Raw genomic sequence first — 12,520 nt, 5'->3', positions numbered from 1 at the left:
GGTTGGGCAATCCTACTTCCATAGTGATACTGCCTCGGAAACCCAAGGAAGGGTCGCTATGAGTCGGGGCCGACTCGACGGCAAATAACAACAACAACATAGTTGTGGGCAGGAAAAAAGGACTGGCCAGCACCCTGCCACCCTCCCTCTCCCTCAGCTTTCCCAGGTGATGGGTAGCTGGGACTGGGTGCTATGGGGAGATAGGGGGCAAGGTGTAGGCACAGTGCAGGCCTGTCTCTAGTGAGCCATGCCTGCAGACCTCTGACAAGACTGAAGTGGGGCAGCCAGAATTAGAGCAGAAAGAACCCTCAAACAACAGCAACGTGTCCAAGGGCATGCCATTTCCTCAGAAGTAGTGTAGTAACACATGTAATACATGACCCTCTTTGGATCCTGATTTGAGCAAACTAACTCTAAAAAAATTTTGTTTGAGAGACAATTGGGTAAATTTGAGTATGGACTGTGTCTTAATCATCCCAGAGAATGATTTTTAATGTTGTTTGGTATGACAGTGCCATTGGTAAGGAGATGGCTGCATTTTATGGACGTGTCCTGGAGTGGGCAGGTGAAATGACATGTCCAGGATGTGCTTTAAAATATTTCAGCTATGAAAAGGAAAAGGGAATAGATGAAGAAAATGTCAGAAATGTCAGTTGTTAAAACTGGGGATAGTGTTTGCTATGCTTATTTCTTGGCTTTGTGAGTATGTCTGGAAGTTTTCACAATAATGCAAAGGCCCATTCTTATTTCTTACTTCTTTCTCACATCCATGGGATGACACATTCTGCCTTCAAAACCACCTGACCCAGAGGGGAGAAAGTTACCTGAGAGGAAGAGAAGTTCCCTGATAGAAGGGCCCAGGAAGACCCTGGTCTGAACCAAAGGAGGGGAGATCCCTGAGCTGAGTCTTCACCAAAGACTTAGAGATGACTAACTACATGGAGAAGAGGATATTTCAGGCAAAGGCCCAAGCAAAAACCTGGAGGCTGGAACTAGGAGCAGTGTGACTTGAGGCTTGTGTTCAAACAAACAAAAAACCGCTGAAGAGATGATAGTAGCTAACACTTTCAAATCACCCACCACGAGCAGGCTTACTAGCCACATGTTCTTCCCATTTTACAGATGGGAAAGCAAAGCACCAAGAGCTTAATGAGCTCTAACTGAGGAGCAGGGTTTATGAACCCAGGCAGTCTAGCTCCAGAGTCTGAGTTCTTAAATACTGTGCTATACTCAGGATCTTCATATTCTAGGTCTCCATCCCAGATCCACAGCAGGCCTTAAGCCTGCCAGGCAGGAGCAAACGTGTGTTTTAGGAAGATGGCTCAAGTAGGCCATGTTGTGGAAAAGGATTGGCCAGGAAGGCATGAGAAAGTGGCACTGTGTGGGAGGATGTGGGACAGGGTATGTGGCATCAGGAAGCAAGTGCCCACTTCGTGCTTAGGGCCGCAGAAAGGATAGTGATTCTTGTTCACTAACTGTCAGCTGCTATCATTTCGTACTCTTACCCAGCAGGATTTTGTCCGATGTCCTGGACAGGTTCCTGGGTGGACAAGGGAGAGGCCTGTGGATTGGGAGTGGTGTCGGAGTAGGAATTCCATGGTGGGTTCGCTATCCCTTCCTGCAGCTCCATTACTTCCCCTCAGTCCTGCCCCACATGTGAGCCTCAGGACCTCAGTGCATTTGTGGGGCAGACTGAATGAGTGAAACCTTCTTCCCCTCCCTGAGCAGAGTGAGTGGACTTAGGCTATTTAATGCATTGGCCTCTGGATAAGATTCCTTTGAGAAAGTATTCAATTGAAGTTCCATTCAAGTTATGGGTTAACTTGTGTTCCCAAAAAATATATGTTAAAGTTCTATCCCCTTGTTTGGAAATAGGGTCTTTGAAGATACTATCATTTAACAGGAGGTTACACTAGGTCCTAATCCAATCTGAGTGGTATCTTATAAGGAGAGGAAAAGAGACAGAGAGGGAAGGTGGCCATGTGACCACAGAGGAGTGATGCATCTCGAGTCAGAGATTTCCAGAAACCACCAGAAGCTGGAAAAGGTTAAGAAGGATCTTCTCTAGAGCCTTCAGAGAGAGCACAGGCCTGCTGACACATTGATTTTACACTTCTAGCCTCCAGAACTGTGAGAGGATATATTTCATTGTTTTGAGCCATGGAGTTTGTGGTCCTTTGTTATATCAGCCTAGGCAACTAGTGCAGGTCACTTCTAAGTTACTACCTGCATAAACCCCAGGAGTGAGTGGTAGTTACCCTGAAAGTCTGGGTTCCACCAAAAGTATAGCAGGTGACCTCCAAGGGCCCCCCTGCGAGTAGACAGAGCCTGGAGGGGGTGATGGGATGCACCCAGGTTGGGTGTCAGGAGCTCTAGGCTATGGTCCTTGATTTGTCCCTAAGTTCTTAGATAACTTTGGCTTCTTTGGGTCCCAGTTTCTCCATGTGGCTTGTAAAATGTGAAGACTACTATTGGTGACTAAAGATAATCACAGCTCTGACATTCCCAAGGTGTTCATTCCTGTCCTGAAGGTCTCTGGCTTTATTACAGGATGTGCACAAAGCAATAGAAATTTATTCTGTCATCATTCAAGAGGTCAGAAGTTTGAATCAAGGTGTCAGCAAGGTTGTTTTCTTCTGGACGTCTGAAGGAGAATCTATTCCATGCCTCTGTCCCAGCATCTTGTCTCCCAGCAGTCCTTGGCAGGCCTTGGCTTATAGATGTATCAGTCCCTGCCTCTGTCTTCATATGGCGCTTTCTCTGGGTGTCTTTGTGGTCATCTCCTCTTTACGGCACCAGTCACTGGATTTAGGCCCCATCCTGATCCAGTATGACCTGATCATACCTAATTATGGTTGACCCTTGTACACTGCAGGGGCTAGGGGTACTAACCCATGTGCAATCAAAAACCCATATATAACTTTTGATTACCCAAAAACTTACCTACTAATAGTCTACTATTGATTGCAAGCCTTATCAATAACATGAACAGTTGGTGAAGACAGTTCTTGCCATGCACTTACTAGATTTTCATATGAAGACACTCATGCACATACATAGTAGATAAGTTTATTAACTATACAGCATTATGATTATTTACTATTCATTAAGTGGAAGTAATCATAAAAATCTTCATCCTCATTGTCTTCACATTGAGTAGGTTGAGGAGGAGGAAGAGGAAGGGTTGGTTGTGTTGCTTTGGGGTGGTAGAGCTGGAAGAGGTGGAGGAGGTAGACTAGGAGGCAGGAGAGGCAGGCACACTTGGTGTAACTTTATGGAAATACATCATAATTTCTGTCTGAATTTTTTGCTTTTTCACTTCTCTAAAAATATTTCGATATGGTACCATTCCTTCTTCCAGCTATTGTTTCAGTGCCCATATCATAGAAGACTCCATGTCATAAAAGAAGTCAAAAGCAGTCTTGAATAATTGGAACCCTTTTACCAGATTGTCTAATGTCAATTTGTTTTCTGGCACTGCTACTTCTCTATCTTCTTCCTCATTGTCTGGCAATGGTTTGGAAACACTCATCTCCCTCATATTATCTTCTGTTAATTCCTCCGGTGCAGTGTCTATTAGCTCTGTGTTTCTCTAAGATGCATATCTTGAAAAAAAATCCCCATATAAGTCAATCTCCCACAATTCAAACCCATGTTGTTCAAGGGTCAAATGTATGTCTGCAAAGACCCAAGTTCCAAATAAGGTCACACTCTGGACTTATGGGTGGACCTGAATTTTACACGTCAGCCCACTATAAGGCACATGATGCAGGCTCCATGGCCCATCCTCTTGCATCTCTCAAAGTCCTCCCACTCCTCCTTTCAGCCAGTGCTGTCTCAGCAGAAGTAAGTGGGATGCGCTCTCCCCACCCTCCCACCCAGCCCTCCAGGACTCTCACTGGCAGCCACAGAAAGGAGCTGCTCAGGAGGCAGGGCAGGAATAGAGGCTTTCCAGCAGGGCAGGAACTGGGCAGAAACACTTGCTTGTCCTTTGAAGCTGAGGAGATGGCCAACTGCACAACCTCTAGAGAGCCTGGCTGGCCTGGCCTTGGGGGAAGTGTTGGGTTTCTCTGCGGCTGAACTCATGGTAAAAATCCTTAGGAAGAGCTGTTGGTCAGTGCAAGAGGACCTGCCAGGTGAGGCCTGGAGAGGCCAAGGAATGGGTGTGAGCACAGGTCTGGGAGAAGCTCATGCTGCTCAGGGAGCTACTGGAAGCAGAACTCCACCCCATGCTCCAGCCTTGCCTCCTGGCCTGTGACCCAATCCTTCTCCAGCTAAGCCGAAAATTGTACACCTCTGTCAGAAACATGATCCGATGGAAGTACAATCTCACCCAGCCTGTTGTCTGCTTTGTTTAAGCATGTTTTCCACTAACAATTCCTCGCTTAGAAAATTACAGCTGGCTAAGTCTAAATTAATGGACAAAGGGCTCAGATTTACCTTAGAGGATGCAAGGAACCCATCCAGTGTGGGTTGAGGTCCTACGGCTGGGACTGCCCTTCCTTCCTGTCCCTCATGGCCCAAACACACGGGGTAAGGGACTTACACAGCTGGGGTGCTGGGGCAGAGGAAGAGACAGACACTCCAAGGTACAGCAGGGGGATTTAGGCACAGGTTCGGAGGGAGGTGACTGGGCTAGAGTGGGAGTTGGGAGGGCGGGAAGCTTATGCCTTTTCTCTTGAGATGTGTGGATCCTGGAGTCTTCAGGGCCTCCTCTACCTCTCATGCCTCCCCACCTCATCAGAGGTGTTCAGCCATGATTCCTAGCCCTCCTAGGATGTCTCTTGGCTTCTGCAGCTGCTCAGGATGACCAGGCAGTCTGTCCATCTTTCTGAGAGACAATAGCCCAGGGCAGGGCCTCAGCTTTGGAGATAGACAAATCTGAGTCCAGAAGCCATGGCGCCTATAATCCCCATCACAAGATTTGACCTCTGTAAAAACCATTTGTAAATGATTATATTAAGGGAGTTGATGATACCATATTATTATTAGTTGCCATTGAGTTGGCGCCAATGTGTGGCAACCTCACATATAACAGAATAAGAACATTGCCCGGTCTTGTGTCATCTTCAGGATTGTTGTATATTGAGCCCATTGTTGACTGTTATGTCAGTCCATCTCATGGAGGGTTTCCCTTGTTTTTGTTGGCCCCCAACAGCATGTCCTTTTCTAGTGATTTGATGATGGAGATCATGTATATTACACTCCTTGCACAGTGCTCAACAGGTGCTAGATACTCAAACTCCTGGAGATTATTAAATTAACAATCTATCTTTTTAAATCTAAAACTTCTTCTTTAATACTTCTAGGCTCCTACACCGCCACTGCTAGGATTATGTAAATAGACCTGTATTCTTGGGTACCTGGCCAGGCCTTAACTGCTGTGTATTGGATCAGTGTGTGTTAATGTGTTCCTTCCTCTTCCCCAGGTTCCTGGTGTTCCTCAGGTACCAGCATTACTATGGTTACCCACTGCTAACCTACCTGGAATACCCCATTCTCATAGCACAAGGTAATCGTCCCTTCGACTCCAGCATGCCTGCCCCATGTCTCCCTTCTTCCCTCTGACACAGAAACTTTCTTTTGCAGATATCATCCTCCTACTCTGTGTCTTTCATTTTAATGGGAATGTGAAACAGGCCACACCATTCATCGCTGTGTATCCTTTTAAGATCTGAGAATCAGAAATGTGATCAGAATGTGTTATTTACTAACAGGATCATTACTAAGCAGGATCCTTTAGATGTGTATCTTTTGGTTAAACAAACAAACAAACAAAAAGAAGCCCAAATGCAAGACACTATGTAAGCAGATATACCCATATAGACCCCAGATGCTCTTAGTACAATTTCTGCCTGGCAACTCCCCCCCCCCCAGGACCTTGAGACCAGTTTGTTCCTCTTCCTGTAAGGTGGGAGTTGGAAAGGCAGGAAGCACGGGCCTTTTCTCCTGAGATGGGGGAGTGGGGGTGGAGTGTCCTGGAGTCTTCACCAGAACTAGAATTTGCTAACAGGCCAAGTGAATGTAGGCTTAGTATCTAACTCACTGATGAACCTGTTTTAAGTATGCACCCTCTACTAAAAACAACAATGTCCAACTTTCTTTATTTCTGACATTTTTATCTTTGCTCCAAATGTCCCCAAAATACTTGATATAATAATAATGGCAGGATCTGACAACTGATGATTTAAAACAATGCTGCTAGCCCACCTGGTGAACTAGCCGGCTTACTCCTTGTTAGTGGGTCTGGGTTCATTCATGATGGCTTATTCAGAAGTGAAAATTGTGCTCTAGTTAAGACATTGGAAACCCTGTGGGGCAGTTTTACTTTGTCCTATAGAGTTGCTGTGAGTCAGAATCGACATGCCAGTGGGAGTCTAGTCAGAGGTTGAAAATTCCAGAATGAAAGTGAAATGTGGCTCCTCCCATCTCCACCACTGCTCACCTCAGCTGGATCATTTTCACAATGGAGTTAATAGGGAAGAGGAGAAGTCAGTAAACAGAATTTCACTTTAATCAATTTTTCAGAATATTCGTATTCCATAATGTTGGACCTCTCTTTGAAGTGCTTAACTTTGGACATTAAATTGGAAATGTTTGCATGGGCAGGAATTAAGTGGGCAGTTGAAGCAGTTTGGAATGTTCTCAACACTAGGGAACAGTCCATGAACACAGGTTTATTTGTATTTTTCTTTTATAATCTGCTTCTAGAAGGGACTAGTCCCTGGAGGAGGATAGCATGCTTGGTAAAGTTGAGGGTCAGCGAAAAAGGAGAGACCCTCAACAAGGTAGATTGACACAGTGGCTGCAGTGATGGGCTCAAGCATACCAAGGATTGTAAGGATGGTGCAGGACCAGGCAGTGTTTCATTCTGTTGTATTATGTTGCTACGAGTCAGAACCAGCTTGCGGGCACCGAACAACAACGGGAGCTCTGGTAGCATAGTGCCTAAGGTACTTGACTGCAAACCAGAAGGCTGGTGGTTCAAACCCACCAGCCACTCCCTGGAAGGAAGGTTGGGCAATCTACTTCTGTAGTGATATCGCCTCGGAAACCCAAGGAGGGGTTGCTATGAGTCAGACCTGACTTGACAGCACTGGGTTTGGTTTTTTTTGGAACAGCAGCAACAGTCTGCTTCTGTTCCTTTGGACCCTAAGCAAATGTTCACTTGAAACCAACATTTTTGTCTTTTCCCAATAAGAAATGTTCTAGCAGAATCCAAATTACACATTCTCTGTGGTCTTCTGTGGTCATTTTTTGTCTCCGTGAGATGAGAAGACTTTGGGCTGGGGTTTGGCAGGTGGTGGAGCTGGCAGCAGTCGCACCATTATCTCCCTTAACACTTAATAAGATTTTTGTCTTCTTGGTTCATCCTCACACTGCAGAAGTGGATCATAGATCTGGCCATGGTACGTACTTCCCCTGGGAAATAGCAGTCTATCCTTTTATTCCTCTCCATGCCATGTGACCTAGAAAAAACTGTGTAAGTCAAATGTTTAACTGCAAATTTTTCAGCAGTACTAAGAGATAATGGGATGAATGCTCAGTGCTATCTAAATATTAGAGGCCATTAAAATAAAAAAATTGTCAGTTCTAGTTCATGGTGACCCCATGTGTGTCACAGTAGAACTCTGCTTCATAGGGTTTTCAGTGGCTTATTTTTCCCAAGTAGATGTCCAGACCGTTCTTCCTAGTGATCACTGGGTGGGCCTGAGCCTCCAGCCTTTTCATTAGCAGGCAAGAGCTAACCGTGTGCCCTTCAGGGACTCTTATTAGAAGACATTATTCTCATTGAAATGTGTGGCAAAACTTTTTTTTACTTCCTTCTCTTGGAGTCACAGAGAACCAGGCTGGGGAGGTAGTTGACAGTTATAGAATGAAAAACTGAGCATAAGTTAAAAAGCTTCTTGTTAGGTTAACAATTACGTATTGTCACATATTCATTATTTTTGGACTTTGCCACCAAAACACTTTATTATTTGTCCTTCTTGGCTATGGGCCAAAAATTTCCAGTGTGAGAATTGGATTCTGATAGTGGGTTAGAAGTGTATGCCTGTCTATTATTGTTTGGCTGGAATCCACAGGAGTAAGTTCAGTTCCAGACCTGAAGGGTAATTAGGAGCTATAGTCTGGGGGGAGGGGAGCGGTCTCACCAGCAAAACTGTTTTTTTTTTTTATTATTATTTATTTAATTTTGAGTTTTGTTCCACATTGTTATCCCACTCCAGGATCTCCTGCACTGATCCCTTTCCAAGTGGTTGACAGTGGTAGCCAGACACCATCTAGTTCTCCTGGTCTCATGGTCATATAGACTGAGGATCGCATGGTCTACCAGTTTCTTGGACTAATTTTTTCCATGCATCTTTGGTTTTCTTCATTCTTCTTTGCTCTGGATGAGGAGAGACCCAGCATTGCATCTAGATGGCCACTTGCAAGTTTTTTTTTAATATTTTATTGAAATATAATTTATGTACAGTGAAATACACAAAACTAAACTGACACAGGCCAATGCATTTTTTTTTGCAGTGTTCCATCCCCTCCCCTCCCAACAAAGAATGTTTCCTTCCATATATAAACTTCTCCTTGACTTTTTACAATAATGACCTAATACTATATTTGTCCTTCTGTGATTGACTTATTTCATTCAGCAGTGTCCTTCAAATTATCCATGTTATACAGTTTTCATTTGCAAGCTTTCAAGACCTTACTCACTACTTACCAAAGTGGGATGTAGAACAATGTTTTTATGTAGTATGTTAAGATTCTATTATTATTAAGGATTGATTCATTCAACAAATATTTATTGAGTGCTATCTTAATTTCGGTGGTGGTGTGCCCAAGGCATCTGACTGCTAACCAGAAGGCTGGTGGTCCAAACCCATCAGCCACTCCTCTGAAGGAAGGTTGGGCAATCTACTTCCATAGAGATATGGCCTCAGAAACTCAAGGAGGGGTTGGGTTGCTATGAGTCAAATCGACTTGACATCAGTGAGTTTAGTTTTTTTTTTATCTTAGTTTGCTGGTATTGCTACAACACAAGTACCACAAGTCAGTGGCTTTAAAGAACAGACATTTATTTTCTCACACTTCTGGAGGCACAAAATCCAAATCAGGGTTATGACTATGTCGATTCTTTCCCATGTATTCCTTGATTCTTGCCCATCCTCACATGGCATCTGTTTTCCCATTTGTGCTTTACATCTTCGTCTAATCTCTTTTTATAACTCCGAAGTTACTAGAATTAGTACACACTTTACACTGGTATTGCCTCATCAACATAACAAGAAAACTAGGGACCCAGTCTGAAACAAAACAATCCTCCTCTCATGGAGTTTTCATTCTTTGAGGAGACAGGAAAGAAATAAACTGCTCTTATCAAGGGTATCAATGACTTCATTCATGTTGCTAAATCCAGCAGGCCACTCTCTTTCCTTATCTTACTTAACTTTCCGGTAGCATTTGACACCATAGATGAAGTTCTCTGAACACTTTCATAACTTGGCTTCCAGCACACCTCAATAGCCTGTTGTCCCTTCTACTTGATCCTTCTCAGTCATATTTTCTAGTTCCTCCTCCTCTCCTTGACTTCTTCAACATTAAAGGCCCCAGGACTCCAGCACACATTGACTCCACAGCCACATCCGTATGAAAAGTCAACATCTCAAACGGAGTTTCTGCTCTCCTGCCCTACCCCTCTTCCAGCAAGCCTGCTCCTCCTGCAGTTGTATCTGATTCTGTTACTGGCAACTCCATTCTTCCAGTGGCTAAGGCCAAAGACATTGGAATTGGGAGTCACTCTTGATGACTTCTTTCTTTCACTTCCCACAACCAAACCTTCAGCAAGTTCTGTGCAGACTCTGAGCATGTCTCAACTCTCCTGTATTTACCCACCTGCTACAAACCTGGATTATTACAGTAGCCTCCCAGCTGGTCTCCCAGCGTTCACTGTGGCCTCAATTCAGTCTGTGCTCAATGCAGTGGCTACAGTAGGTATTCAGCTGATGTAGAGACTGTTACATGGCAGGGCTGGGCCCAGCTCACAGTGGAAGGCACTGTATAGTGCTGCAGCTAATTTGTGAAGATCTCAAGGTAGCCAAGCACCTAAGTGCCTCATCATGTGGACTTGTTGTAGTTGTTAGGTGCTGTTGAGTCAGCTCTGATTCACAGCAACCCTGTGTACAAAAGAACAAAACACTGCTCAGTCGTTTGCCACCCTCACAATTCTTGCTACACCTGAACCCGTCATTGCAGCCACTGTGTCGGTCCATCTCATTGAGGGTCTTCCCCTTTTTCACTGACCCTCCACTCTGCCAAGCATGAATTCTTCTTGAGGGAATGGTACCTTCTGACAACATGACTCAGGTAGGTGAGACAAAGTCTGGCTATTCTCATTTCAGCTGCACTTTCAGGACACATTTGTTTGTTCTTCTGGCAGTCCACAGTACTTTCAGTATTCTTTGCCAGCACCACAATTCAAAGGCATCAACTCTTCTTTGGTGTTCTTTAGTCACTTTCCAGTTTTCACTTGTATATGAGGCAACTGAAAACACCGTGGCTTGGGTTAGGTGCACCTTAGTCTTCAAAGAGACATCTTTTGTCTTCAGCACTTGAAAGAGATCTTTTGCAGATTTGCCTAGTGCAATACATCTGATTTCTTGACTGCTGCTTCCATTGGTGTTGATTGTGGATCCAGTTAAAATGAAATCTTTGACAACTTCAATCTTTTCTCCATTTATCATGTTGCTGTTTATTGGTCCAGTTGTGAGGATTTTTGTTTTCTTTCTGTTAAGGTGTAATCCATATACTACCAGAGCTACCACTGCAAACTGTAGTCCGTGATTTTCATCAGTAAGTGCTTTAAGTCCTTTTCACTTTCAGCAAGCAAGGTTGTGTCATCAGCATATCACAGACTGTTAATGAATCTTCCTCCAATCCTGATGCCACATTCTTCTTTATATAGTTCAGCTTCTTGAATTATTTGCTCAGCATACAGATTGAATAAATATGGTGAAAGGATACAACCCTGATGCACACCTTTCCTGATTTTAAACCATGCAGTGTCCCCTTGTTCTATTCGAAGGGCAGCCTCCTGATTTATGTACAGGTTCCTCATGGGCACATTAAGTGTTCTGGAATTCCTTTTCTTGTCAGTCTTATCCATAATTTGTTATATGTGCATAGTTAAATGCCTCTGCATAGTCAGTAAAACACAGGTAAACATCTTTCTGGTTTTCTCTCTGCTTTCAGCCAAGATCCATCTGACATCAGCAATGATACCCCTCATTCCATGTCCTCATTAGAATAGTCAAAAATTCCCAGAGTTAAGGGGCCACAGCTGGCTGCTTTGAATTTATGAGTCTGCCAGTTCCCTAAGTTTTAAAACATAATTAATTATTTCTCTCTCTCTCTCCAACCATCTCTATATTTTAGTTGAGAGTGAGAATAGATGATTTTTGGGGCTATAGCAATAGTTCTTTCTCACTTTCAACTTCAAATTACCTGCAGTCCGTAATTTAGCCACTGAACAGTGAGGTTTTATAATCCTAGTCTCTTCAGGAAAATATTTGCCACTGCATTATGGTTGCCTCTCCACTCTCATCTCTAAAGAGTGAAAAAAATATTGAGTGCCTGTTCTAAGCTCTGGCCTGCACTCTACCTATTAAAGCCCACCACACTGTTGAGCAGCTGCTTTCTGCATATCCACTAGGCTCTAAGCTCAGAGTGCAGTAGGGTTCTCTTTTATGCCATAGCATTCCTAGCAGTTTGCACAATACCTGAAACATTGCAGGACCTTAGTAAATGTTTATGGAATGTGTAAAAAGATGAGTTTTACACACCACTATTATCCAGCATATTTCACTGTGCATCTCCTGCTGTGTCTATGAATGGTCCCAAGCAGGCGCTGAGCACATGGCAGAGAAAGGGAGGGCCTGCCACCTCAGTTGCTAGCTCATCTGCCTCTTTGGTATCTTACCCCTACAGGGTTTGCATATTCAAATGTTGACATGGTAGGAGACTAAAACAACTTTTATTCTTTCCCTTAGGGCAGGGAACATTTTCTGTTTTGTGTCAGTACTTCAGTGGCTCTCATTTATTTGCAATTAGGGCTAGTTCATTACATTGTCTTTTCCTATTTATGATAGCAATATTATTTCCTTTTCAAGAGGATTAGATTCCACATAGATATTTTTATATCCCTTTAAACTAAAGTTGTCATGTACTTGAATTATTTCTTAGGTAGCATAAGGTAGTGGTTTAGAATGTGGACTCTGGTCAGGGACTGCCTATAACATACCTACTAGCCATATGATCTTTTTTTTCACCTGCACTTGCAGCAGTTTTTGTTTTAAATTTTTATTGTGATTTGGGTGAAAGTTTACAGAGCAAATTCATTTTCCATACAGCAGCTCACATACACTTTATCTCATGACATTGACTGCAATTTCCCACAATGCAACAGCTCCCCTCCCACTTCCTCCCCATAGTTAACCTCTTCCCTGTGTCCTTCCCTCCATGCACT

At 43.7% G+C, this 12,520-nt stretch overlaps 1 protein-coding gene across 1 annotated transcript in view; it reads left to right on the top strand.

The window, feature by feature from the left end:
- SLC66A3 (solute carrier family 66 member 3) overlaps positions 1-12,520 on the top strand; it is a 21,510-nt gene that overhangs the window by 3,057 nt on the left and 5,933 nt on the right. Inside the window, exons 2-4 of the mRNA XM_007935087.1 lie at positions 5,430-5,512; positions 5,590-5,659; positions 7,352-7,409. Of these exons, the coding sequence (XP_007933278.1) occupies positions 5,430-5,512; positions 5,590-5,659; positions 7,352-7,409 (211 nt within the window). The remainder of the gene's footprint in view (positions 1-5,429; positions 5,513-5,589; positions 5,660-7,351; positions 7,410-12,520) is intronic.

Source organism: Orycteropus afer, unplaced genomic scaffold, assembly GCF_000298275.1.
Source record: "Orycteropus afer afer isolate SDZICR_OR568_19922 unplaced genomic scaffold, OryAfe1.0 scaffold00025, whole genome shotgun sequence".
Classification (NCBI taxonomy): Eukaryota; Metazoa; Chordata; class Mammalia; order Tubulidentata; family Orycteropodidae; genus Orycteropus; species Orycteropus afer.
Note: the sequence above shows the minus strand (reverse complement) of the source record. Positions and strands in the feature narration are given on the sequence as shown.